At 45.1% G+C, this 27,892-nt stretch overlaps 1 protein-coding gene across 2 annotated transcripts; it reads right to left on the bottom strand.

Moving 5' to 3' along the window:
- Positions 1 to 762: 762 nt before the first annotated feature.
- LOC144155294 (uncharacterized) lies at positions 763 to 27,892 on the bottom strand. Of its 2 annotated transcripts, none has more exons than XM_077686635.1 (5): positions 27,398 to 27,892; positions 25,545 to 25,686; positions 23,445 to 23,597; positions 15,504 to 15,800; positions 763 to 9,369 (listed from the first exon to the last, which is right to left on the bottom strand). In XM_077686635.1, the coding sequence occupies exons 1-5, from the start codon at positions 27,463 to 27,465 to the stop codon at positions 8,746 to 8,748; spliced, it is 1,284 nt and encodes a 427-aa protein (XP_077542761.1). In that variant the 5' UTR covers positions 27,466 to 27,892; the 3' UTR covers positions 763 to 8,745. The 2 variants fall into 2 exon arrangements, with proteins under 2 accessions (XP_077542761.1, XP_077542760.1); XM_077686634.1 differs by lacking the exon at positions 27,398 to 27,892 and adding an exon at positions 26,211 to 27,250.

Below are 27,892 nucleotides of genomic sequence, written 5' to 3'. Positions count from 1 at the left end.
CCAGGCGCCATCATGTCAGCAACAAATTCCGAATCCAGCGGGCTCGCTGTCACAGCAACGTTGTCGTCAGCGTCAAGAAGTCCTTGAAGGCAACTTTTTTCTGGCAGAACAGCCGGAGCATCGGCGAGATCTTCCCAAAGTGTGGCAATTTCACTGTCGCCTTGCACTGCACTCGCAACTGTCTCTCCCTCTTGGCACAGTCCGGAACGGTGGAAGCCGTTGCAAATTGTGGCTCGAGTCACCTGTTGTTATACACGACTGATCATTCCGATCGCAGACAGCAAGCAAATTAATCTTCATCATTTACCAGACGATTGCTGCCGCTGCGGTGTTTCACGGAAGCACGGGCATGCAGCGCGGCGGCACGGAGGCTAGGCGCATCCGGCGCAGAAGTGTATTGGTGGCAGTTTGGTGGCCAATTGCGCACTCCGAGTTTGATATATCCAGTGTTTAGCTCGTTATAAAAGCTACATTTTACATGCATAATGGCCGAAAAAATTTGTGTTCGCTATAAAGCTATTTCGCTCTATCCGAGTTCGTTACATTCGGGTTTGACAGCACAACTATCATGTTCCCTTTCCCAGCTGATGTAGGATCTAGGATTCTTCTCTAATCTCAGAACAACAAGCACACAGGTATTCCCGTGTGCTACATTTACTGAAAATGCAGCCCTTTACCCTGTTTTAAACTAGCAGTAACAAGTGCTTAAGTAGATGCAGAAATTTATGTGGCAAGCTGGATTTTCAATAAGTGCACGACAACTTTATTTCAGCACGAACACCCTTTATTGTTTACTGCTATAATACCAGAAGCAAAAGCAAACACAAATGAAACAGTTTGGCACAATGTAGCTAAAAACAAAACAAAATGTTCACTAAGCTGTCACCATTGCATATGCAATGCGAGAAAAAAAAGTATATCACGGTTTCCATGCATCCAAGCTAAGCAACAAGCAACAATGTAGGATTTTAGCATCGCGGTCACTTTGGGAACCAGACTCAAATCCTACCATCAACCTGTAACCTTAGCTTGTAATATTCAAATGGAATAATCTTTCCAAGTGCATGGTGCTTCCGTGATGAAAAACAAAAATGTGAGGAGAGGGGAAACTATCACAAAACATAATGATGATTCAAAGAGCACACCATGCGTAACGAGCTATGCAACTTCCACAGCTTCTTGCATACAATTGATACGTCTGCACTCCATTCCAGCAAATGGAAAGGGCAAGACTACTATTGCTGGTGCGTTGCACAATGAGCCACTCCAAACATGCTAGGAAACAAGCCAGTCAATGAGGGCCAAACTCACCTTCACCACGAGATCTTGTATACTTCAGCATAAACGCAAGCAAGGCAGGCTCTCAAATATAACTAGCTAGGATGCACTAAATGTCTAGAAAATTTCCCCGAGGGCGAAATAATGCTGCTGTTTTTTCCATCGAGGCTATTGGCAACAGCCTAGCTTTCAACCCAGAAGTGAGAAGTATGAGCAAAGCACATGGATGGAAAGCAGGAGGAAGCAGATAACATGCATGCAGCATCCAAAGCAAGCTACCCAAGCAACAAAGCGGTGAAAACAAGCTATGAGCAGCGGGCAGCATTGTCCACACCAACAATCGTACATTTGCATCCATTTCCTCCCAATGTGTGACACATTTCTGCTTGCTTTAGCTTAACAGTGCCGTGAGCACATGCGACAGCTACTCCAATAGACACTAGAAAACCAAGCTTGTGAGCGATTTGTGCACAAAAACCAGCCGGAACACACAGCTCAATAGGAAGCCAATGCACCTTTGGCAGCTAGCTCAGCAGGGACAGTACAGCCTGGCTCAAGTTTAGCAAACAGGTAATACGACTAGAAATACAAGGAAAATGATTTGAGATCTTGAGGCATAAAAGACATGCCACTAAAATGTGCCAATTGGTCTCATCACTATCACAGTGCATTTGCTCTGAAATGTACAAATTGTGCACATTTAAAAGGACAGTAAGAAACAAGTCGACCTTAGTCGGTAGAAAGATACAATTAAGTTTGCAAATACACTACACTAGAAGGCAACAGCCCATTGATAAACTACAAAATGACAAAACAGAGCGGGTACCACTTCCCCAGGCCAATTCTTTGAACTCTAAACTTGTGGTGTCAAAAATTCCGAAGGATTTGTAAACTGCCGAAGAAGAACATCAACACTGCTCGGTCAAAAAAAAAAACAACACTGGTGCGTATCTGAAGATGAATTTGGCAACTTTTAATGGATAACTTTGACAACTGCTCCTTGAATGGAACTGCTCCGTTGCTCCCAATTTGCGGCGTCGAAGTGAGATTGTGTTCCAATTCACAGACAGTCTGTTATAGATTAGGAAACAGCCTAATTAGATGGCCAAATAGGCACCAATGCGACAAAAAATGAAACAGCGCAGCAGCCACCAGCACAGGCAACAACACTGTTTCCTACGTCTACGAATCCAAGCCAATATTTTTGCACAAGACAAATACTTGAAAACACAAAATTTAAGCCAATCTAAGAATGTAACTAAAACCAGTTGCACAAATAATAAATTACACAATAAAAATTGCATTTGTTTTCGCTTTTTTTTCAAACACCACTGTGCTTCAATGTGTGCAAAAACTGAAACATGGCTCAAGAAAGGTGCTGTACCGCACAGTCGGTTACTTTTCTGTCTACTGGGGTAAATGAAACGCACCCTGAACATGACAAAAAGGGGGAAGGAGAATGAGAAAATATTCTTTCATTGGTAACTATCAAAGGAAGTAACTTCTCACCCCCCCCCCCCCAAAAAAAAAAAACACAGGCAAAATTACACGGACTCCTACTATTGTGTTAAAACAAACACATGATTTGTGGAAGTTAGCCACTTCAAATCAAGTGCCCAAAACTCATACAGAGGCTTCTACCTCACCAGCATCACTTTGTGTAGTTATTTGTCGTCACCACTACCATCCCTGCTTATTAGTCACTCCAAAGTTTGCAACTGTAGAAAAAAAAATAAAAAGGAGAGAGAGACCAACGTTCAGAGCAGAACTAATGGCACTACAAAATAGGACCAAATGCAGTACCAATGCAGCATAGGCTCTTCTCTTCAACAGACTAGAGGCCTCCATCACTAACATTGATGCGTAACCCTAACGTGCTCCAAGTGGGGTAAGAAAAGCACAGCAAGATAAAAACACAAGGGAAAAGACAGGAGGGACCATTGCAAACTAGAAGCAAGAAAAAAAATTTAACTCCTCCAGTTCCACACAAACGACGAGCCCCCTGAAGTGCTGGGACAGCACATAAGTTGGCTACGCCAAGTTGTGCAAAGACTGACATTTGGTAAAACAACAATGAAGCAACGCACAGCAAACCAACATTATAAGGCCCCTTTCAAAGAGCCTTTGTTCCAAGTGTAATCACTGCCACTACTTTTTTTCACCCACTAAATAGGCGTACTTTGAATGCCTCAATCGTTTAAGCAGCAGTCATGCAAGAACCTTTTTTCACATCAAGACGTATGCAGTACAAGCACCCACCACCTTAGGAACTGCCTGCACCCCACAAGAAAACAAGGGCCCAGGAAACATGAAGGCGACAAGTGCTCTGTGAAGAAGACGGACAGTGCTGTGTGAAAACCACAACGAACTCTGCCAAACATAAAAGATGATGAGCTCTGTGAAGTGATAAACGTACACTAAAAGGTAAGGGGACATCCCAAGGCATTTGCTAAACGTGTCTGGAAGAAAATTACAGACAAACGCAAACAACTCATGTATACCACCAGCGCTGTGAATCTGAACAGTAACAGGCTCAAGACATGCCATAAAGTGTATTCTTGAAAGAGTTGGTAGGTCACATTAAATAGATACTGCTCGCCTTCGCGCAGTACCTACTTAATATGTGCCAAAAGTAAGCATTTACTAGAATAAGTGCTTCTAGGTTACTAAGCCAAACAGTGTTGCACAAGCAAGAGAATGACGCTGCTCGCACATAGCGCAAGCCCCAATAAGGAAAAATATGTACAACACCGCATATGGCTGTCAGCACTGGCCAACACACACTGAACCCAAACCCAAAAGCAACTATAAACTATTATGTCTGCCTTACTGCAGAGGGAAATATGCCTGCCACTGCAGCCTACAATTGACAGGCATTGCCCACAGAGCACCAGCATATTGTGGAATATGCTAACTAATGTTTTGTTAAGTTACTGGGCAAAATGCAGCAATAATACTAATTCTTTTAGCATAGCTGTTTCAAATGACTTAAGCATTAGCAAATTCCTTTATGAGCAGTTTAATATTGAATGCCAATACCTCCCCCTGAAGATCTCCAGTGTAAATTTATGGCAAGACCTGCTTTTTTTGTCCCGCTTCAGACACGATGTAATGAAAGTAATACCATGGTGGTCTCACCACCTGTCAAGGCGACTTAGCAAGTAACATGGAGACAGCACAGACTGCCAAATACAGCCGGCTCTATGGACTGCCATTTTTATTTTGCCCTCTTCCCACTTTGATAACAGATGTCAGTCACACCAGGATGCAACAGCGCCCCTCAATGCTGGACAGGTTCCACCAAACTTGCACTAATCAAATGCTGTTCCAAGAGTTCACCTTCGGCCACAGAGAAACGCTGGTGACTAAAATCTGGCAATTTATCTTCCGAGCATCTCGGGCAACAGGCTTGACCACGGCAACATTCTAACCTTTCTTTGCATGATGAACGCTAGCCCACCCACGATTTTTTGCCACACTCACTCTTTTCTACTTTCAGGTGGGACATCTTTACCGACATTATGGCTACCATAAAGTTCCGAGAGAACACCCTCCCCCAAAACATCTCCCACCCCCTTTAGGGGTGAAATATTAAATTTACTAGGAGATCCCGAAGATCGCCCACACCCTAAAATCGCGCTAGCTTCAATGCTCTCAAAAGCACGGGGAGCTCCCTCCGCGAAAACTTAACACAGCTGCAAACATTGTCGATGTCTCGACTTTGCACAAAAAATACACAACCTGTCTGGCTTTTTTACTTGATATCTCCACAGTTTTGGCTGGCGGTGCGGCTACATTATTGGAGTTTCTCGCACCTGACCCGAAAGTTCACCCCTTCCGTATTTTTCACTAGATATCTCTGTAGATTTGGCTGGCATTCTTTCGGAACTTTACGGCAGTTGTTTTATGGAAACAACAAAAAAATTTCATGTAAGCTTGTTTCATGCACCACGACAAAAAACAAAAAAAAAACCTTTGAAGCAATGAACAGATCAGCTCCACGCAACTTTTACACTGAGGTTTTCAGCAGCATTATTATATAAACCTTAAAGGAGTACTGACACGAAATTTCAAAGCTGAGATAACTGCGTAGAAGGCTTCCTTTGTATATGGAGATACCTCCCAGCCATTCAGTACAACATATTTTAAATCCATTTTAATCTTTGCGCGCACGAGAAAGCTCAGAATGGATACCCTTTCGCAATCGGCATGCCCATGACGCTATCTGCTCCTCCTGGCCTCAAACAGCCGACGTGAGCACACCTGTGACGTGGCCAACGCACTGGCTGCGGTTGGCGCGCGCTACTCTAGCATGTGTAATATGTCACGGGTTGTGGAAGTGACATCATGCTGCCTGAATGCATGGAGATGGTGAAGACCACGGCCAGTCTGGGCGTGCACGCGTCCACACCAGCAATGGTGCGACGAAGACAGTGACGTCACGGGTGCCCTCCTGTCATGGCAGCCGCCTCGCTGTTTGTTAAACGAGGCTGTAAATAATATTTGAGCTGCAACCGACCGTCTAATGTGCCATTCTACGATTATAGTGGGCTGGTAGGTACGGTACCATATTTTCACGCGTATAACCTGCCCCTGCATATAACCCACACCCCCCCTTTCCGTCGAAGCTACTACTCAAGCAACATTACACATTTGTTAATGCAAAAGAACTGACCTTGCTGACTACGGTACTAGATGGCTTACCACGTACATTTTTTCAGGTTGGTATATTGTTCAGCTGTGTGTGCAAAATAAGCACTGTCAATGGAATAACAGTGGCTCCGTCACTATTACTGCTGTAGGGGCATCACGGTCCAACGGGCATTGCGGTGAAGCTGCACCAAAGGAGATACCTCGCATATTATCCGCACCTCTTCTTCACCCCTGAAATTTTTGCATTTTTGGTGCAGGTTCTACGCGCGAAAATACGGCACCCATAACAGCGGAACAAAATGTAACACGAAAATTTCGTGTCACTAGTTCTTTAAGCGCAAGATCAGCAATAAGAGCTAAGGATTTTTTTTTTATCCTGTATATTTTAACGCTGACAGTAACTAGACTAAATAAACCTGGTACAAACACATCCAGTGGTGTCAGAAATGTTTTGGAGGTGTGGGCAGAAGAGGACGGCACAAGAAGTCGGAGAGGTGAAATGACACAAGGAAATATCTGTGGAAGGGAGCCTGTCAACTCTCATTACTGACCACAAAGTCAGGTGCTCGAATTACTGCCGTTAAAACTCATTACCTCTGGAAACAGTTTACCATGGATGCTGCACATCATTTGTAGCTGCAATTTGTTGCCTGTAAATCGTTTCCTGCATAATCTAAACTCTTGGCCTGACAATCTGGCCTGACAAAACTCCTGCCAGTTTGCGTACAATCTCCTCTGCAAAGAAAAGAGCCCATAGGTGGAATGTACAAGCATCAGACAAAGTGCACACGTGAGCTGATGGAGAAACATGTAATGTAAACAAACTAATACTAAAATGACACGCATGCCAAAACAACACAACACAAAAGCCTGACACTCTTCACGCATTTTAGAATAACACACAGGCGTCTACAGTCGGAATATGAAGCAATAGCTGTGCCCCCCCAAAAAAAAAAAAATACTGCCAAACAGATGCAGAGGAAGGAAAGAGAAATGTTCTCTTCACACTTGGAGCACTAAATCACCTTTGTATCTGTGTCCTTGTGAAACAGGCACAAATATCCCAGGGAAAAAAATAGGGCTAATGAATTACACACATTTTGATTTCCTATCACTTCAAAATAGAGTAAAAACAATCCAAGTCACAAAATTTCAGCACAAGGTGAAGCCTCACGCACAAATTTAAAAATTTAATTTAAAGAAAAAAGGGGGCAGTAATAACCCAGCCCGCATGAAATAATTCTCATCTGGTAAGTAACAAACAGTTACGAGATGACACTAAACAATCTCAGACAAAATACATATATACAGCTGCACCTTAAATGTGAATGCGCCTGAAACTTAGGCGGCCTTGTTTTTTATTGAGACAAGCGACAAAGCGCAGCTGATTGCTTTGAGAGCACATTACCAACCTCCATAAGCCACGCAGCAAGATGACCAGTACAGAGACTCGGACATCGAAAGCACACACTCAAAAATTGCATAACGTGAATTGTCCTCACATCCACCATTTGTTTCTGCACAATCAAACTGAACATGAAGATTACAGGGTAACATACAGAGAATGTGTTGCAGTGAGAAAGGAATAAAAAAATACTGACAAACAGCAAGTTGAAACATTTAATGCTTACGTGTCCGCTACGCAACTCACTATCATTCACTGCATATAGGAACTCGAACTGTTTTTGATTTCTGCAAAAATAATTTTTAAAGCAAAATTTAATAAAGCCACTAAAGATATTATGTAATTCATAGTCCTCGTGTGTCACAGCCAATGCCCAAAAGCCTAGGGAGAAAGAAGCAATGATCAATTTTTTTACCCTTCCACAATATTCCGAAACAAATTATCACACAAAATGACTTTATACTTCTTAACCATTCCATCTACACACTTCTCCTGCGTGCATGGTGTACAGCACACATGCATCTTCATTACCACGATGGAAAAAAGGAAAGGACAGTGGATCCACCACAGGAAGAAGACACAGCTAAGTATTGCTAGGAGTAGCAACTACACTGCTATGTACAGCCCACGTTTCCATGTCAGATACATGCACACTAGGTAAACGGCTATGCTACGCTGCCCAGAACGCAGCGGAAGTAAAGCAAAGAGTGGCCTTAAGTAGCTTAAGTGCAAAGAAAAACGATACAAACAATAAAAAAAAGACAAAACAAAAAATCCATTGTACGTATCGTTTGTGTAAGTGGCCCAAAAGTACATCAAACTAATGGAGTCATCATTAGTTGGGGCTTTACCTTTCCGTAAATGACTGAGGACCAACACCATCAAAAGCAAAGCAACAAATGTGCACCATCAAGATAAAAAAAGCATGGCTCACAAAAATGAAATAAAAGAAAAAGGTATTCGTTGTCGCCACCACAGGGCCTGAAATGAATGCAGTTTACTTTTCACATTGCCAAGCAAGCATCCGCAAGAGCCAAAATTTTAATGCTGATGAAGTTACACCAACCCCAAGTACAGAAAAAGGCCGAAAGCCTTCAGACTTCCATCAGCGCAAAGGCAAGATCCTCGTCATACGTCTTTCTCAATGGTGGGAGGGGGAGGGGCAGAGAAGTGGGAGAGAGAAAGAGAGAGAGCAACAACTAGCATCTAGGGTTCTTTAGGGGAAGCTGAATTTTCCTCCAGATACTTCATACATTGCTTAGTCAATTCCTCAAGAGGCTTTGACCCCAGCTCCTCAGGGCAGCACAGTTAAAAGCAAGAGAAAAAGCCAAAAAGAGAGGGGGAGAGAGAGGGGGCAGGGGGGCAGTTGTACGCAAAGCAACGATGCCTTCACCCTTTTTCTGTTCGGTTCACGGCTGGGACTCGTGCTGCTGCTGCTGCTGCTGGATGTCCTGCTGAGGCTGCCCTTGTGGCTGCTGGGTCTGCTGCTGTTGTGGCTGCTGGCTTGGCTGCTGCTGCTGCTGCGGTGGTGGTGGTGGTGCCTGCTGTGCTTGTTGCTGTTGTTGAGCCTGCTGGTCTGACTGCTGCTGCTGTTGCTGCTGCTGTTGCTGCTGCTGTTGCTGCTGCTGCTGCTGCTGCTGCTGCTGCTGCTGTTGCTGCTGTTGCTGCTGTTGCTGCTGCTGCTGCTGCTGCTGTTGCTGCTGCTGCTGCTGCTGCTGCTGGATCTCCTGCTGCTGCAGCTCCTGCTGCTGCTGGTGCCGCTGGATCTCCTGCTGGTGCCGCTGAATCTCCTGCTGCTGCTGCTGGTGGGCCGGCTGAAGGTGGCCGGGTGCCTGGAGGTGCAGCGGCTGCTGGTGTGCCGGCAGCTGCTGCGGCTGGGCCCCGTAGCTGTCGTAGTAGGCGTGGCAGTTGCACGCCGCCGCGCAGTTGGCCACCACCTCCGAAGCCCGGGTCACAGCCGGGGGACGGCCACGGCCCTTGTGCGGCGACGGGCTCATCAGGGTCTGCGCCGGGATCGGGGCCTGGGTCAGCTCCTGCAGAAGGGGCCACACAACACGGGACAGCTGAAGGAGGGGAACAGCAGGGGGCCACAAACAATTCTTTCACTTCACTGTCCCTGCTTTATTAAATTACACAGAAGTGCAGAGCAGGGTGCCAAACCAGAACTGTGTGAGTGCGTGTGCGTGCGTGCGCATGTGCGTGTATGTGCGTGCATGTGTGTGTGCCTGAACAGGACCAAAACTGCAATGGGTATTGTCTTTAGAGCAAGCTGAACCCAAACAAACTAAAACACACAAAAAATTATTAATACAGCAGCTATTGGTTTATGACAGAACAGTTCAGGCAGCTTATGTCAATAACTGATGCTCGGCGGCACCTGGTGCCGTCCTCGTAACACACCCTTATATGTACCATTAGTTCTGTGAAATTGGTTACAGAAGATTTATAAGACTGATACAGATGGATGTATACACATAACCACCACTGTCACTCCGTTTGCCTATATGTTATAGAGGCAAACGTTGGAACAAGCTTGGCACTACAATAAATTTACATGCAAAATGAAGGAATTCTCAAGGAATACGAATGACCAGACTACCTTTAGTTCTGTTTGTTTCTCTTGATGGCCTTGGATGCTAACCACATTAAAAAACAGGGCCACCTCCACTAACGTGAAGCCTGGCGGGGGGGCGAAGCATGCAGTGCATAAGTGTACGATGCAGTTTCGATGATGCGGTTTCGAAGTTATGAAGTGTATAATGCAGTTTCGATGCTGAGCGCACGGCGTCTTAGGCCTTGGCGTTTTCGCCCACGGAGATGAAACCATTGGGGGGGTAGATGTATACAGCTTTGCTGTAAAGTCTCGTGTCTTTGAAGCCCGAAGCGGTCTAAGCGCGAGATATTGGAAAATGAGTGCCCCAGTGTGTTCTTTTAGTAAGCATTTTTGGCCATGGAGATGAAACATTCTGGTGCGAGGCATTGGAAAACAAGTGTCCAGGTATTTTAGTACTGTGACCACATTAGACGTCGACAGCCCGAGCCCCTAAGGTGCTTTGCCGCTAAAATTATGAATAAAAAAACTCTTGTATCTGCCAGTATGTATTAACCTTGGCCAAAAAAAACAAAAAACTTAGCATTACAGGAGCTGTTCAGTTCTACATGAATTTGTGACAACCTTTCGATCAATGGCACAAACCTAGGGGTACATACAAAACTGGATGTTTCTTTAGTGTGCATTTGTTTAAACTGAGAGATCATACATTTTGCAGCTCTCTCGGCATTTGTTCGACGAGCAACGATGCGTTATTTGCTTAGAAATAAACAAACAAAGCTGGCATTTCTCTAACCCACTTCCCTTTCATTTTTTCGTGATGTAGCCATTGCGTCACAAACTAGGAGCGATGCACCGGTCTAGAGAGTAAACGCTGGCAGAGTAGCTTTTACGCTTCGAGCCATGGTGGACTGCAGCCCGTTTCTCTGGCCGAGGAGGCTGGCTGGGGGGTTTATGATTTTTCATCGACGGAATGAGAAATGCTTTTAAATTCTCAAGCACCCGGTTGGAAGCGCAGGCGGCTTGCTTAACCAGCTGCAGTGCATCTTGTTCCTCTTGCCGATTCCAATAGAGAGACTTTAGCTGCTCCCTGCCAGGTACATTGCTCGCAGAAGCTGGGGTGCTCATCGTTGCAGGTTATTGACTTCGTTGGTTGCGCACCAATGCTTTTCGAAAACGAAACTGAAAGCATGATGGCTGACTGAATCATGAGAGAAGCAGCCTGCCTCGGAGGGTATAAAGGCTGAAGTGTGTGTTTTTTAGATACGATGAGCTCACGGAAAGCTTTGACTTACTTTTATTTCACATGCTCAACCACTTAGGAACTGTTTATTTCAGGAAAAGATCTATGGATGCTTCTCCAATGAACTCTCGCCATTAACCACTTTTGTGACGTCACATACCGTAGTACCCAAATGCGTACGAGGCGTCATCCCCTGTTTTCACGTTTCTGGTGTTTTCTGCCTTATTAAACAACTGCTAGTTGCGGGAATGGCGAATTTAGATCCTCGGCACGGTAATCCATCAATACAGGCCAACTAGTTTCCACCCTTTAGTGTCCCTTTAACCTCTCTTCTCATTGTAGCAGTGCACCGTGTCCCATGTACTGAGTACCAGGCAAAGCAATAAATAGGAAGCATTGCATGTGTGCTTGGTAAAGGAGAAATGTCCTTGGGTGAGGGGGCCGTGTTGTTTCAGAGCACTCCCCACATCAGAGAGGAAGGGAACTGGATCCCAAGTAGAATGAGGAAAAGGGCTATGGCCTCGTTCCTCATGATGGACAGTTGCATTCAGGCCCGCCCACAAGTCAGATGGAAAAGCATCATGTGAAGCAGGATTATGATCCTGCTCCTTACAATGGCATTTGATCCTGAGTTTGCCATCCACATAAAGCCCTTCTATCCTGTGCTTCTTCCTCTCTGCCACCGTTTCTATAACGGTGCAAAAACTGCAGAACTGAGGGTTGTAAACCGCAAACACTATTCTTATTATAAACTGTACCATAAAAGCAAGTTCACAATTAAAACAGCACTTCCCAGCAGCATGTGCATGACGGCTTAGCTTATTCACTGACTATTCACTGTCAAATAAACTTTTACTACAATTTCATGTGCTATGGTTAATGCACTGAAATCAAAAGCTTGTGTGTCACGAGAAGCCTGGCAAAGGATGGGTGGGAAAAGGTGCTAATAACGTGAACACTTAAATTCTGACTGGCCACAGGGTAGAAGAGTTTGGTGAGCACTGCCTATGCAAAGCACAGGCAACTACGAAAGCTAAAAACGGAGTAGAATAGGCATAAAATAAAAGTGTGGTCCTCAGGTGGGTTGTATTGTTTATTGTTATCCTGCTGTGCATTTTGCAGGCGGTTTTCATGATAGAAGAGCTAAGTAAAAATGCACACTGACAGTTCAAATTTCAATGCCAGCCGTTCAGTTGCCTCATACAACTTATTAAAATTCAAGCTATGCCTGGAAGACAATCATAAAATACCGACGTAAAGGAACAAACATCAAATTGGTTTGTGAACCACTATACTTTCAAGTTAAGTCAAATCAGAACTAAAGTACTAAAATGAAACATTTTTCAGGTGGGATCTGCTCAAACTGGATCAGAATTTTTCCCAGTACAGGCGACGCTGCACCTGCCGGTGGATTGCACGAACAGCCATGAAGCGGAAGTGACGTTGCAGCCGGCCGGGTGATTTTTCCTCCGCAGCGAGGAGAACCGGTGGAGCTCCAATAAGCGCGTTTCTTGTATGGCTGCTGCGAGGGCGAAGTGTTGCGCGCACGTTTGCTCCGGCCGGCCGGCCGCATGCAGCCGCTCTATCGCTGACTAAAACGTCACTTCAGCCTCGGCGTAATATCAGCGCTCTTCTCAATTTCGGTTTCAAAATCTCCAACTTTTGATGGTTGTTTGCACCGCAAATACATGTATTCCAGCTATCCTATTTTGTATCTTGCAGTCTTTTTAGGCAGACTATACGAAAATAACGTTCACAAGAGGTTGAAATTTTGAGTGCAGTTGGCCTTTAAAGGGACCCTGCAACACGCTTTGAGCAGTGCAAATAAACATGCGCGACATTTAGATTGCACTGCCAGGAATACCCGAGCCAAATATTACACATGCACGTGACGGGGTAAGCTCGCAAATCACTGTGAAAGACTGTGAAAGAGAGTGCACACTGTGTGTGCACTCTCTTCAATTTCTCTCATTATGCACCACTGTAATTACGTATTACAGTGGTGGCTGTCCTGTTGGCTGTTGCTGGTAAACTTCACGGTTTATTCCTCGCATTTCCTGTGACGATCCGCCATTGTCGGCACTTTGCACCAACCTCCTCTATGCCTGAACATGTACAAACAATTTTGGCGTTTATTTTGTGCTTTGAGTGTGCGTAGAGTTTGAGTAACAAACTCAATATTTCCCTTTAAAATCAGACTACTTGACAGAAAACGTTTATTGCTTCAAATACGCCCTACCAGCCTGAGCGTGTGCTTGTGAGCAGGCTTCAATGCCTGCCTTTTTCTTGCATCAGACTGGAAATAGACCCCGCCACGTCGCAGAGAAAAAAAGAGAGAACTCCCCGGCCTGTGATATATTGAAGGGCCCCGAAGAGAACGCACGAGCCGCCCCCCTGTCTGGAACAGAGCATTCAGCTTTCGTCGCATAGTCCGCTGTCGAGTTGAGAGGAAACGATCATGCGCAATTTTTCATCTCGCGTAGCTTTGATGATAGTGAACGGATTTTTATAATTCTTGCAGGAACACATTGCTGGGACCATTAGACTTTACTCCAAAATACATTCCAAGCAGTTGGTAGTAAGTGTTGCAGGACCCCTTTAAAGAAAATCCCATTTGTGAGGACTGAGGGTTTACAACTCAAAATAATTGCCCCTGAAACATGAAACGGTAATTTTTTATATACCGTAATTACCCGATTGTAACGCGCCCCCGATTCTAACGCGCACCCGATTTTCCAGGCAAAAAACTGAAAAAACTTGCACCTACGATTGTAACGCGCAAGGAACTTTGTGACAAAAGCAAGAAAAACGAATGCGAGAGAAACGGGCGATTTATTTCCTGAAGTAATCTCACTCATCTTACTCCTTGTCGCCTTCCGCTGACCGCAACATCTCGTCATCGGTGACGTCAAGCGCGTTCGTGATGCCACACTTCTGAACGAACGTTCAACCATGTTCGATGGGATCGTGGCCCACACCTCGCACGCCTATCCCGCGAGCTTCTCCAGAGGCGTACGCTTCAGCCAACCGCTCGTTGTGAACGCGTGGGACCGCTCGTAAGCCGCGGAAGCGGCGCACCTTCGTTGCCGCTGCTGCCGTTGCTGTTATCAAGCGCGCAAGTGGAATAATTTGACGATTTGTGCGAACGCCGTTAGAATAGCCTAGGCGCCTAGATCCAAAAAATTGTTGCTAAAAGCTTTGGCGAAATCTTGAGATGGCGATGGCGATGAGTGGAACGAAATTTCAGCTGTTTCGGCAGTTTCGGTTTTGTATCCGATTCTAACGCGCATGCGATTTTTCAGCCTATTTTTGCGGAAAAAAGGTGCGCGTTAGAATCGGGTAAGTACGGTAGCTAAGGCAATTACCAAATGCCTACAGAGAAATAACAGCGAAGAGACAAGCCCAAACGCTAAGGACGTGGCACCATTTCTGTGTGCTTCTTGTAGCAGCATGACTATATAAAATCCAGAACAAATATCAAAAACTCCAGTTGCCCGTTTTCTTTTATTACAACAGTGAGAGTCATGGTCAACTCAAGTTGCCACACTGGAAGCAAATAGAAATCTGAACTTCAACTTCACCATCTGAAGCAAGTGCAGAGCCTAAATTTATGCTATTACACAAGCGAAACATCACACTAGCTTTTACTAGACGAATACAGGGCCCACAGAGCGCTGTTAGCACACTAACGATAGATTCAAAGGGCAGATTCAAAACCTCTCGCGGCCTTTTCAGACATGGTGTCCCATCTGGTTTGTAGTTTGTAGACTGCACTTTCGTTTTATGCAGTATACGTTTTCCCTCCACAACTAGAAAGCTTTCGCAAAAACAGGAGACTGTCGCAGTTGCAGTCCGCTAAAAAGTTTCGCTCCTTGTCCCTGGGACTGCTACAGTATGCACGACACTTGGAAGACGATTTAACAGAACTAGCTACGATAGCAGTACGGACTCATTTCACCCTAGCACGCACAGTAATTTGACTGAAAAACGTCCAGTCTGTGGATGTAGTTTTTCATTTTGTGTGCAATGGCTTATGTGCAGCACAAATTAAATGCCAGAAAAGGGCAATCAGTGTGTAGCCTAACTTCACAGTCCTTTTAATAAGGGAAATGGCCAGCAGCCTTGCCTGCTCGGGATGAAGTAAATGCTCAGCCTGGCCACCAGCAATGGCAGCGTCTTTTGTCTGATATATGAAACTTGGTCTGATATACGAAACCCATATTTTGTTTTTGTTTTTGTATTCTGTTTTTCACTCGGCATTTTGTTCATGCATACACTCAGAGAACAGTCTTTATATGTGGTCAAACATTTGCTGCAGTCGGCCTTGTTGCAATCAACGTCCCAAAACAGGTGGCAATCAGCAAGCTACGTACCCTTAGATTCGCAGAGTTGCCAACTTCTGCCAAAAGATCCATGACGTTGAACTCTCGGCGCTCAGTGCTGGAGGCCGAGGGCAGGAGGGCCCCAGCGGGGCACATGATGTTGCGTATGTACTCCGGGTGGGGATGGTGGTTGTTGTAGAAGACCGATAGCTCGGCAGCAGCTAGGGCCAGCTCCAAGGAGAGGCTCTTGATCACATTCAGCGGCGGCCCGAAGGAATGGAGCGGGAAAATGTAGCCCTTCGAGGTCTCCTGTGTGTAGCCAAGCTGCTTGAGAATGGTCTTGGTACCCTGGAAAAAGATAGTGGCAGCACAACTTACAACACACACCAATACCTGAGCCATTAAAATGCCAAGTGATGTTATTACCAAAGATGCATCTGAGAAGCATGAGAAACACGAGAATCCTGATTTTCAACTTCTTGAATGAGCTGAAAACTCGAGGCACTTTTTTTTATTTCCATCAGAAGGAAAAGCCACTACGGCCAAAAATCAAACGTGCAACCTTGTGCTCTGTAATGCAACATCTTAGCCACACTAAGCCACAGTGGCTTCATTAAATCAAGCCTTTCACAACCTCCACGAAAGTGGATGTCATTCTGTATGTGCTGTAATACGTCCCAAGTATCTAATACAGAGGTAAGCAATTATTTTCAGTGCGAAGCCATGCAAGACTCTGGGACTCCCTTGCACCACTGGACCAAAAACCTCATAATATTTTGCCACATAACTGCATGGTTCCTAAACCTATTGGGAAAAAAGTACACTGAGATGATGGGACAAAAACGTGGAACAGGCATAGTGAAAACACCAATAAATAACATTGCCATTTTTGGCAGTGCAGTCGGTGAGCAACGCGATGACTTTAGCAGGCCGGATAGGACCAGGCAGGGGGCATCGTGCAGCCCATAAGTGGTATCCTGCACAGTCCACTTTAACGCAATTGAACCGTCGCCCATGGGATCACCAGCTGGCTTACTGCTTTCACAGAAATACACTTCACTGAAAGCAAAGGCTACATACACTGCCCAGTCTTGCCACGCACCAGTGCAATTCGGCACTCACAAAATGAAAGGTCCACACCCCTAATATCCACAAATCTGTGTCTCCAACCTTAACCTCCACATACCTATGTACCCCTCTCCACCCTCTCCCACTCACACACACAGGTGGTGTTTCACGTTATTTGGATTAAGCAATAAATTAGAAATACCGTAAAATTCCTAACAAGCACTCCCACCCGTGTAAAGGACCCCCTCTAAATCCACTGCTAATTTCAAATTTCTGTGCCGTTAAGGGAAAGTCCCCCTTCGCTCCACGATGTACAGACCCCGAAATCCACTGCACCCAGGCAACACTGGGTTGCCACGGCCAGTCCATTCCAATCCAATTGTGGTTAGCAGCCTGCTAGCCCGATCTCTACGGACCAATTCTCGTTTTTCTTTTGGTGGTGTCAGTTCCTTTTGGCGGCAGCATGCACTTGATTTTATAGCCAAGCCGTGGGCCGCTGCGCTGTAACTGAGGATACTTAGGTAGGGTCCTTCGGGGACTGTGGTATAAGGAACGCGCTGGATGACTCGGAGAAAGGCGACCTGCATGGTGGACTTGCAGGGCACCAGGAGACCAGGGTGGACTTCAAGCGGAATTCTGCGAACTTTTCTTCTGGACTGGCTCAAGATGGGGATTATTGTTGGGTGATTGTGGCTGGTGGGGGATTGTTGTCGCTGCCATCTTGAATTTTGGTGTTGTTCTGGGATAGTGCCTCCTCCCCACTTTGCCGATGATCTCAACTTGTCTGCAGGAAGGCGTTGTTTGCTCAGAATTTTACAGTAATGAATTTTCCAGCAACGAGTAATAAACAGTCATTCAAAATAGTATCAGCTATTTAGAGGAGTCCTGAAAGGCGTTTTTAGTACACTAAATGAACTAGTGCAATTGTTAGAGTGGGTGGTCAATGTCGTCTGTGCCAAGAATAACATTTTTACGTGCAGCGGAAAGCTCACACTTTCGTTGCAAAGTTTGTTGCTACGTTCCCACCCTTCCCAGCATGTTTTTGGACACCGCCATCTTCCCGCACGTACGTCATCGATTCTTCAGTGAGCATCACGAAGCAGAAATCTTGATATTGGATGGCTCTTTCTTGCACTTCCGGCGAAGAGAAGTGTCGTCTGCTCAGTGTCGACAGGTCATGGCGGCACCTTTGGTTAATTGGTGCTTCCTACAGCATGCCTAATGCTATCGTGTTCATCCATATTTATCTTTTTTACTCTATTACTATGCTTCTCGTTGAGGCGCGTTGGCTAAACTGACACAACACCGACACAATAGTGACGCCGACTTCCGAGTTGGCAGACCACCTTGTCACACGACACCGACAGCGACACTAACACGTCAGCCGAACGAAAGTCCGTGTGGTGTGACTGGCTCGCTGACCGAAGACACCGACAATACCGATCGGGCAAACGATCGCTGAGATCGATCAAGAAGCGAAAACTGCGCCCCGACAACATTCGTGCCGTAATGAATGCGGCTCTGTTCTGCTAGTTCCTAGAGTGTAATAAGCATAGTAAGGTCCATGAAGTTCATTCATGCAACTTAACACTAGCGCTAATGGTATCTGTATTTCGGCTTATGACACTTCGGCCGTTCGCTTTGGCGGCAAATCGTTTCCTGGAGTTGCAAAATGCATATTCGTGTGCGATAAAAGCTCAGGTAAGAGCAGGAGAGGAGTTACGGAAGGTTTATTAGCTAATAAGGAATCAATATTGACCAACGTTTTTAGCGTAGTGTAAAACAAAAGCACGGCAAGCAATATTCCCGCAGGGTGAAATCGCTATCGCAGCCGAAACAGTGGTGTTGCTGGAGACCACCTATGGTGGGGGCTTCATGGAACCTTACTGCGCAACTGTAATTCAAGAAATGTTTAGTTAACCAGCCAGGAATCCTTGAAATCAGGTAGAAAACACTGATGTTACACAAAGGTGGGGGGGTCTCAATTTGCAGTTATTTAGTGGCGCAGTGGACTCTCACGCCCAGACAACCAAAGTGAAGGGTTGAAATCCCGGCAGGGTCTTGCTTTTTCTTTTTTTCCTGCCTTTACGTGGCATGGTTTGCAAATCGTATTGACGAATTTAAAACAAAACTTTTTGGTTGAACTGTGAAACTACCATATCAAATGTCAATGCACTGTTTAAGTCATAGACACGATCTGTTCAGTTTGAATCTTGTGCTTTGTATATATAAAAAGGCAATTGTTTTTTTTTGAGAGGAGAAAATACTGATGTGCATTTTGCAAAATTGGTGTGTCTTAATACAGAGTAAGCATCATAGTTTCCTTTCATCCCCTTAAACAAGACAAAAGGTGGGCTCAAGGGGAGGGGGGGGGGGGGGGGGGGGGGGGGGGGGCAACCAAACCCTCCACATATTGCAATTGGCAGCACTGGGCCTGCAAAAAAATGAGCGAACAGCCTTTATAAAAAGAAAAGGGGCTACAGGCCATCAGCGGAAAAAGCGAGGGTGGAATAAATGTTTTGTGCAATCATATGCACAGACGAACGAAGAGGCAGGCGCACACGGCCCCAAGACTTATACTGCTCGTCCGAGAGTGCCAGTAATATCTGTTGCAGCGCACTAATACTAATCGCTTTAACAAAATTCTTGAAGGAGGTGATTACTAGGACATTGATTCACCTGAAAATGTGAACACCCATGTATCAGCAAAACCTCTTTTAGGGCCCCTTTAACACCATTTTTACATTTTGATTAGATGAAAGGACCACGAAGACAAAATGCAAGCTGGTTCATTCTCAAGATTGCTATGCATCAATAACAAACATGCACATTTTAACCCTCTGCGGTCCGGAACTTTCACCCACTCTCCAGCCGTTCCGGTCTGCAACTATTTTGCCCGTTTCTGGCACCGCGGAGAAAAACACAAACTGTGCAAAAAAACTCACAGGATATTTTTTTGTTTCTTGCATTCTGCTTGCAACTCCCTTACCGATATTTGAGCAGCGTGTGAAACCGCTCGAAGCGTTCTCCTGGGCACAGGCCAGGGTTGTTACTGCAGGTTTTGCAGAAACACACAGTTTCTCTCCTGCTTCCTTTTGTTTTCCAATCACTACAAACAGCACAGTCCTCGCTGCTCCGGCCTGAGAGCTTGTAGATGAAATGGCTCGTCTCGTCTAGCCTTTCCTCACACTCCATACTTGCAGATGGGCCCCGCTTTTTGGATGAGGTTGCAACGGTGCTGCAGGTTTCACTGCTCTTTCTCACCATTTTTCTGCATCTGTGTGCCCCTCCAAATAAAACTATTGACAATGGAAACCTATAGACACCAGAAAAAAAGCCTTCGCCACCATTTCATTGCCTTTCGACAAAATGTGTAGCTCAAAGAGTAATGATCTGCACGACACTGTCTCCACCGCAAACGTGGTCTTCATCACTCACTTCTGTTGAATCACTGTCATTCCTAACTGATGGAGGCACGCAATTCTTCTCCTCACTGAAGTCATCATCGCTTTCGCAAAGTGCACCACCATAGAATGCATGCGATGAGAAGGCGGCCATGCTTCTCAGCCAACAGCGCGCACATGAAAACGCTCTGGAATCCAGAAGGCCAGTTTAAAGGGACACTGAAGTGAATTTGTCAAGCTCCCGTTTTTGCTTGCACTGCGTAGACTGGCTCAAATTAGCACACTTTTCATCGTTTATCCGGTTGACAAATCGGTAATTATTTTACAAAGCGCGAAAGAAGAAAAACTACCATGCGCGGTTTGCGGCGGCCGCACCAACTAAGGCTGTGACGTTGAGAGGAGGGGCGCCGTGATTGGACGATGCCCAAGGTTAGCAATCACACAAGTTTCGGTTTCGGTTCTGTAAAACATAACCAATGGCTTTGTTGGATGGGCATTCTCAATATCTCAGTAATCATCATACCGCGCTTCTGCCATGTTGTCGGCTGTAAAATGCACAAGATAAGCCTCCCAGGACGGCTTGTAGTCGTAGCATTCACTAGCCGAGACCTACGCAGTGCATGAACGCCCTCCGCGTACCCGCAGACGCCCAAATGTCATGCGCTTTTCCCCCATATTTGGAGCTTGCCTCCCTCATGCCTGTATCGTAAAAAGCGTGTTCGCACCAGGCCAAGGGTCTGTTCATTCTGGCCTGTGCCCACTGCCTGCAAGCAGTCGGTGCTTATGGCAACAGCACGCCAACGAGAACTCGCTAGCGCGCCAGTGCCAGCCTGCGCGCGTTTTGTGAACTAGTTCGTGTAGCCATGAACGTTGCGGCCCCAAAAAAGGTGAACTCAATATAGAAAACATCGGCGGAAAACAAAAAAGTTAACTTACAAAAAAAAAAAAGCACGTACCCGCGGGGATTCGAACTCGTGACTCGCAAAACATTTGCGGCGAATTTCGAGCGCCCCAGACCGCTAGGCTACGGAGCGGGACGCGAATTGCCTCGCTAATATATGGTATATATTGTACAACCGGTTTACACTTTTATTTAGTTTTGGCATTTCAAGCCGCTTAGGTGACTATTTGTTGTACTGCGATCGTGCAGTAAGCGTCGCCCGAGTTTCCACAGTAGCTCACGTCTAGCAATTGCATTTCGTAGACGGAAAAGCGTTCGCAGATGCGTAGTCGTGCTGCTGACCGCTGTGCTTGTTCGCCAAGCGCAAAAAAGTGCTTCCCGCGCCCTAGTTTTACGCTGTACGATAAAAATATCAGTTGATTTTATTTGCTTAGTACCTATATTGACTTCGCTGACTCTTCTCCCGCCTTCAAGAGGCCTTATATTTTCCTACTGGCGTACCAGTCAGCGAAGCGTCGCATGTGCAGCGCTTGTGTGAAGCGACCTTGACTTGGAGCTAGATACAGTGTACAAACAAACCAAGTAAAGAAAGGCACATTCTTCCATTCACAAACGTGTCCTGGCTTCGTTTCAACTAAGCGAACGAATTGCGACCAAGCAATTTTTTTTTAACCTCCTTGATTGCGACGACCCGCCGGCGGCCGGCGGACGAAACGCTGGGCCGACTGACTCTGTCGGCCGGGGAGCCGTGCAGTAGCGCAGCCGTGGCGCAGCCAATTGCCAGCTCATCCCCTCCTGACGTCACACGAAAACGCCACAGAAAATGGGCGAGCGTAAAGAGAGGAGGACAGCGTTTTCGAATTAGTTTTTCTACTAAATAAAATCGCGTAAACGCACCTAGATTGGTCGAAACATGGCCTGGGGACTCCGGACTACAATTTGCGCTAGTAATCCCGCAATGTTTACATATCACTTCAGTGTCCCTTTAAGCTGCACCCTAGTGCAAAAAGAAGAAAACTTCAACAAACAAAGTTCCCTTATCCCTCAAGAATGTGTAGAAAAAATGCGGGCACATCGCAGTGAGAAAAACCACGAAATTTAACCTTGAACACCCAAGTCGGGCGTACCTGAACACTGGACCACTACGGCCATGTTGCGTATTCGGGCAGGGCCCGTCAACGGACCGCGAAGGGTTGAACTGAACTTCAAATGGCTAATTTACACAACAAGGAGAACACATCAAGCAGTGTTCCCAACTGATGGACCAAAGCCAGCACCAAGATACATTGGCCTCTAGTTCTGCCCAATTGCACCACTTGAATACTAACATAATGTTCATACACTGATAACTGCATTTTTAGTAGTTCCCTATGTCATCACTGCTAACATGTGATGTGGAATTTGAATGTTTGTCAAAATTTCTTATCTTTCTCGGGGCAAACTGCCTTCAAGGCCAGAATGGAGCTGCGCAAGTTACCAAAGGCTAGTTTTTTCAAACAAAACAAATCTCTATTTTGTCTTCATGGTTCTTTAAAAGTGGAAAAGGTTACTTATATTCAAAACACATCCACCTTAAAATGTTAGCTTCTTGAAATTTATCCCCGCTTAAGGGAGCAAGGGGAGTGCTTACAATCATGAACATACAGTATAAACCAGGAGTAACCTTTAACTGTGCAGAAAAATTCCATAAATGACCATTTTTGCAGTGTCTACAAAAAACATGACTACTGCAGCCTCATGCTAAGGGGAAAACTCCCTTAGCCATTCCACAAGTTCAAATATACAAACCCACAGTTTTACGGATGACCACACATTTTGATGGCAGCTCAAGACAAGTTCATTCACTCCTTGGGTACACAGCTTCAAAACACTGTGCAGAACAACATCTACGCAAGCAGAACATAATCACTTAAATAAAAACACAAGAACAAGTGATGCCTTGCAGGCTCACACCTGAGCTCTCAGTTCAACAACAAGAAAAAAAAAAAAGAGGCCAATACGGAAAAGAATAATCAAACTGGCATGGGAACATTTCATTTCCACTGCATCGTTATCTAACAGTTACTACTGCTCAGTGCCAAGCTCAGCACTGCACAAGTCTAGGAGAGTGACTTTAAAGCGAGACATGGCAGCAGAAAGCAAAAACATTTTACATTAACCAAGGAGTAGACTTGCACTTTCTCACAGGTTACAGTCGTTACTATAAAACAGCTTATTATAGAACTCATTTTGTTTCAATGGCATTCGAGAAACACACAGACAACTAAAGAACAAAATTACATCTACTAAATTTGTCACTATGAAAAATATTGTAAGTATTTAATGATCACTAACTGTACAGATGCAAATTAAATTCTTGTACTCCATGAATTTGACCTCCATGTCAATGCTGACGCTCAGAATGACAGAAAAGAAAGGGCACGTTCGAAGCATCAGCCATGACAAGCTTAAGGACTGACAAATAATGAAGCTGCTCCTCATATAAAAACAGTGCGAGTGACTTACAACATAATTTTTCAGTTCTGTGCACAGTCCTCACATCTGTGCATCCAGGCAACCACTCCAACCACAAATGTAAAAAACAACGTCCACCAACTGAGTTAGATGAGTCAGACTTACATCCATCCTTGTCCACTTCTGCGGTGCACCTGCCTTCATGAAAGGGATCTTATTCCAGTGCTTGTAACGTTCTTTCGTAGGCTTCAACATCTCTTTGGCATATTTTGCGAGGATCCTCAAGCAGTCTGAAATCTCCATCAGGCTCATACCATTCTGGAAGAGAGAGAAAAAAGCAAAGAAATTTATCACACAGCAATAAAGTATGTTTCTTTAAGGTTAAAGTTAAATTAAAGAAAACACAAGAAATACATCTTAAAAGAGCCAAAGAGGCCTTATAAAAGAGTTCCGCGTTTTCCTCAATTTCAAGAATGTTGTTTCAGTGTTCGTTTTGCCACTTTCATATAATGTTTTTCACCTCTTCAAAACTTTTCACAGTACACAATGGGACAATGTAAGCAATCCAGCAAACGGACAGTTGTGGACAATGCAAGCTGAAATTCTGCATTTAATTACAAGACAGTTATGGCAAATCCGAGCAGCAAAAGCCACAATAACGAAGTAAAGCATGCTAACTAAACAGTTTACTTTCTTGTAGCTGAGCCGTTATGCAAGCGTTTTTTGATCCCGCGTATTAGGTTGATTGCCCACAACTCAACTATGCAGACAAAATACAAGTTTGCTTTATTCGAAAAATATGGTGTTTTAGACTGCCCCCAACGCTTGACCAGCAGCAAACGATGCTTCATTCACTGATAAATTATTGAATTTATGTCACGCCAAATCATGGGTTTCATGACATCTACAAAGACGTAACAAGGACGGGTCTTCAAGCGAATGTTAGTGTGCAGTTTACTCAGCAGCATACTGCGAAACTTTTTTTTTGCAGTTAGTACTCCTAGATGGCGTCACCGTACTGCGCAGGGCCACTGTCTGCCTTTGCTTTGTTTCTGACCGTATTCGCACCTGGCTCGTTTTTGTTACGGTAGGTAGCAATCATTTTGTTAAACATGGGGTATGCTTGACAAACAGGGTCAAGTAAGACAATTCCACTTACGCCAACAGGCCTGTGTCGTGCGGGACAGCCACAAAGCGCCAGACTGCCGTGACACTAAAACAAGCATAGTGCGCCCAGTACCAACAGCAGTGCGAAGCAGTACTTCTATGTTTACGTGTACTTTCGTAACTTCCATTGTTTACCCCACCATTCTTACTGCTATAAAATGAATATACATTACATTCAAGCAAAAATAGCTCGTTCTGCAAGCTTATAAGACCTGCCTAACTTGCGTTTGCTTTTGCCGGCCTCAGCCAATTGCACAGCTGTGCATATTACGTCATAGGTTCTAGTGCGTGAAATGAGCTAGCGAGTCGCATGGCCATTCCCTTTTTCCCTAATTAAATACCTTAATTGAGCGAAGTTTACAGTAAAAGTGGTGTCAGTACGATTCTAACGAGGCAATCTTTCGAATGAACCAAACTTGTGCTTTGTCTGCATGGCCCCTTTAAATACTGCACAACCAAGGAAAGCTGAATATTTTGGGGGATTGAGTAATTATCCTCCCCCACCCTGCAAGAAGATTTTTGAGAGGATCTTGGACAGAAGACCAGCAGAAGTCCACAGAAGACCACAGCCAACTGTGCAATTAAAAGTTGATAACTTACTGACAAAGTATTTAAAAGAGCAGGTAAAAATTAAAATAGAGCCTCTGCAGTGAAAAGCAAAAGTTGATAACTTATGACAAAGTATTTAAAAGAGCAGGGAAAAATTAAAACAGAGCCTCTGCAGTGAAAAGCCGAAGTAAGACTGTTTGACCTAGATGCCTATCACGCGGTCCCTCACTCAATACAGTGTGCAGCAGCAACTGCCAAGGCTGGTCAAAGATAGCTGGCGTCTGCCACCTGGCATAACTGGGGAGAAGCAGCACGGTGAAGCAGACCATGCGAGGCCCAGTACTTCATGACTCCTCCTCCCTAGTGCAAGTGCGCACACATGTGCCCATTCAGCGTGAGTTCGGTTACACCTCTGGTGACTGCCTCTGCCTGTTGGTCGTCTTCGAGGCTTACATAATCATACTGAGGACAGGGACACAAAACAACCACAGAAACACCAGCTTGCAAGAAAAAACGACAACATAAAATTAGAAGCATGAAACCACTTACCCGCAGGTTTGTAACTATGATTTCTGATATGTTCAGAAATTCGAACTTCTTAATAAAGTCACAATTCATCTGCAGCATGACATACACTGAGTGGTCGACAGACTGCAGGGTCAGAGACTCCAGGGCAACACTCTTTGCTGTCCTGAAATAAAGATGAAAAACAAACGAAGATTATTAGGCAATAATGTCTCATTAGTGTTAGTTCCCCATAAAGAGCCCACCTCAACGTTGGCAGCTAATCACATCAAGACCAGCTTAGCTTTTCACCTCGCTAAGTACGCCCTGTTAAACTCTCCATCGTTTGAGTCTTTTCATAACGTACAATTTCGCCTCAACAGAAAAGCAATATCAATGTTTTCCTTTGCTCTTTTACAGCATTTTTTTTTACAGGTAGTAAGAATTTTAAAAGCTCGAAACTAACACTCCTCTTTATGGCATTAGACCCTAGTTTCTAGAGCCCCAACGTAAACTAAATTTACTGAGCAGACAGCTGTGATACAGTGTACAGAAATTACTACAGGCACTTTTCAACACTCTTAATTAACGCCACACAATACAAAGCCGAATGTTGCTGCTTACACATTGTGGCTGCTTATAGACACAAAGACTGAACATACAGCTCTCACAACCGCAGGACAAAAGCATCTCCCAATAACCTGCACTCACTTGTACTTTGCACCAGCTACAGCCAATCTTCGTCCAAGAATTTCATTCCCCTGGTCGCTCCGCCTAGTTTCCTGGTTATATCTCTTTTTTGTCAGATCTCTCAGTAGACACACTGCCACCAATCTTTTGCCTCCCCGTTGCATCGGTTGCATTGCCTAACTCCATTTTTTTTTCTTAGCTCGAGCCGAGGTCGCCTCCCTGCAGTCGCCTATCAGATCAAAAGATGCACACCTCTATTTAACCATGGAACCTGTTTGTCGCGGCTTCTTACGGTGACCAAAGTTTCACGTACAGGTGCTTCTTGCGTCACCAACTTTCAGCACCATTAGTGGCTACTAAAAGCATGCACCGATTGCCCACTCTTCGTTTCGGTGACACGACGAGCGGGGGTGCTTCCCAACTGCACCCAACTCCGCGTCAACGTTTACCCGACTTCTTTCCCGTGGTTGGGGCTTTTACGAGAGAGAACTCAGCAAATCATGTGCAATAAAATATTAAATTCTACCAGGTTCGGGTGGTTACGAATGATGTAAACAATCAACTGCATTGGGCTCGCTACGGGCGACGTAAACCACCACCTTCATTCAGTTCGGCCCCTTTACAGATGATAAAACTTACAACGCACCTTATGGCCAATAGCGTTTCCGTGTAAGATTATTTTTCACATTCATTGAGGCCCCTTAGCGCGAAGTATGGATGTTGCTACACGGTTATGTCTACGCTAGCTACATGGAGCATCCTGTAAAACTTGCACACAAGAAAATGAGGGCTTCACTGATGACACTAGTAATCATACCCAATTTTTATTCCATACAGGAATGAATTGTGCTTGGGACTTATGCAAAGGGCACTGAATGTCGCTGGAGCCCGAAAGCGTTCACATTCCCCGCAGCACTGACAGCTTAACCATACACCCTCCGATTCCGTTTGTCGGCCTGTAGCATAGGTCTCTGTAAAGTTTCCTCGCCACGGCCAGAAATCAACCGTAAAATTGCGCATAAAAACTGCGCATAATAACCACAACAGAGCTCAAAAGAATGTAAAACCTACATTAATCTGCGATGCTTTTTTTTTTCTTTTGAAACAGCCATTGAGAAACAATAAAAAAATATATATCAAAACAAGAAAGCCGAATACTGAAGCTGATACATGACCCAAATCAAGCTGCTAAGCACGTGTTCACTTACCTGACATCGCCCTTTATGCTGTACCACAGCTTCAACGGGTCACTCGCGGATATTTTGGGTTCCGACATCGCAAAGAATGGTCAGCGCACAACCACTACAAAACGAGGCTATTCAAGGAGAACGAAAGGTAACCTGGCAACCAGAGACTAATATGCCTTCCAGCAGTACTTAACGCGCAACATAAAACAATTAGACCTCCTAAAGGCGCTGTAAAATTCAGATCATTTACATTAAAAGCGCACCGACTTTAACCATGTGCCATAGTTTATTTGCGCTAGCGCCCTCTGGATTTCGCGCCCTGGGCGCTGTCTTCGTGTTTTTGACGTGGTAAATTAGCGCTTCTCCCAATGAATCGGGCTCATTATGACACACCCAAGTTCCTCTTTAAATCAGCGACATCAATACGTCGATTAGAGTCAGTTATAAATGTGTTTCCTTTGTTCTGAAGCATTTTCGATGTAAAAGAAATATCGACATTTTGGACGCCGTTGCGGC

This window comes from Haemaphysalis longicornis, unplaced genomic scaffold, assembly GCF_048455015.1.
Source record: "Haemaphysalis longicornis isolate Haplotype H1 unplaced genomic scaffold, Haemaphysalis longicornis Haplotype H1 scaffold_1, whole genome shotgun sequence".
Lineage (NCBI taxonomy): Eukaryota > Metazoa > Arthropoda > Arachnida > Ixodida > Ixodidae > Haemaphysalis > Haemaphysalis longicornis.
Note: the sequence above shows the minus strand (reverse complement) of the source record. Positions and strands in the feature narration are given on the sequence as shown.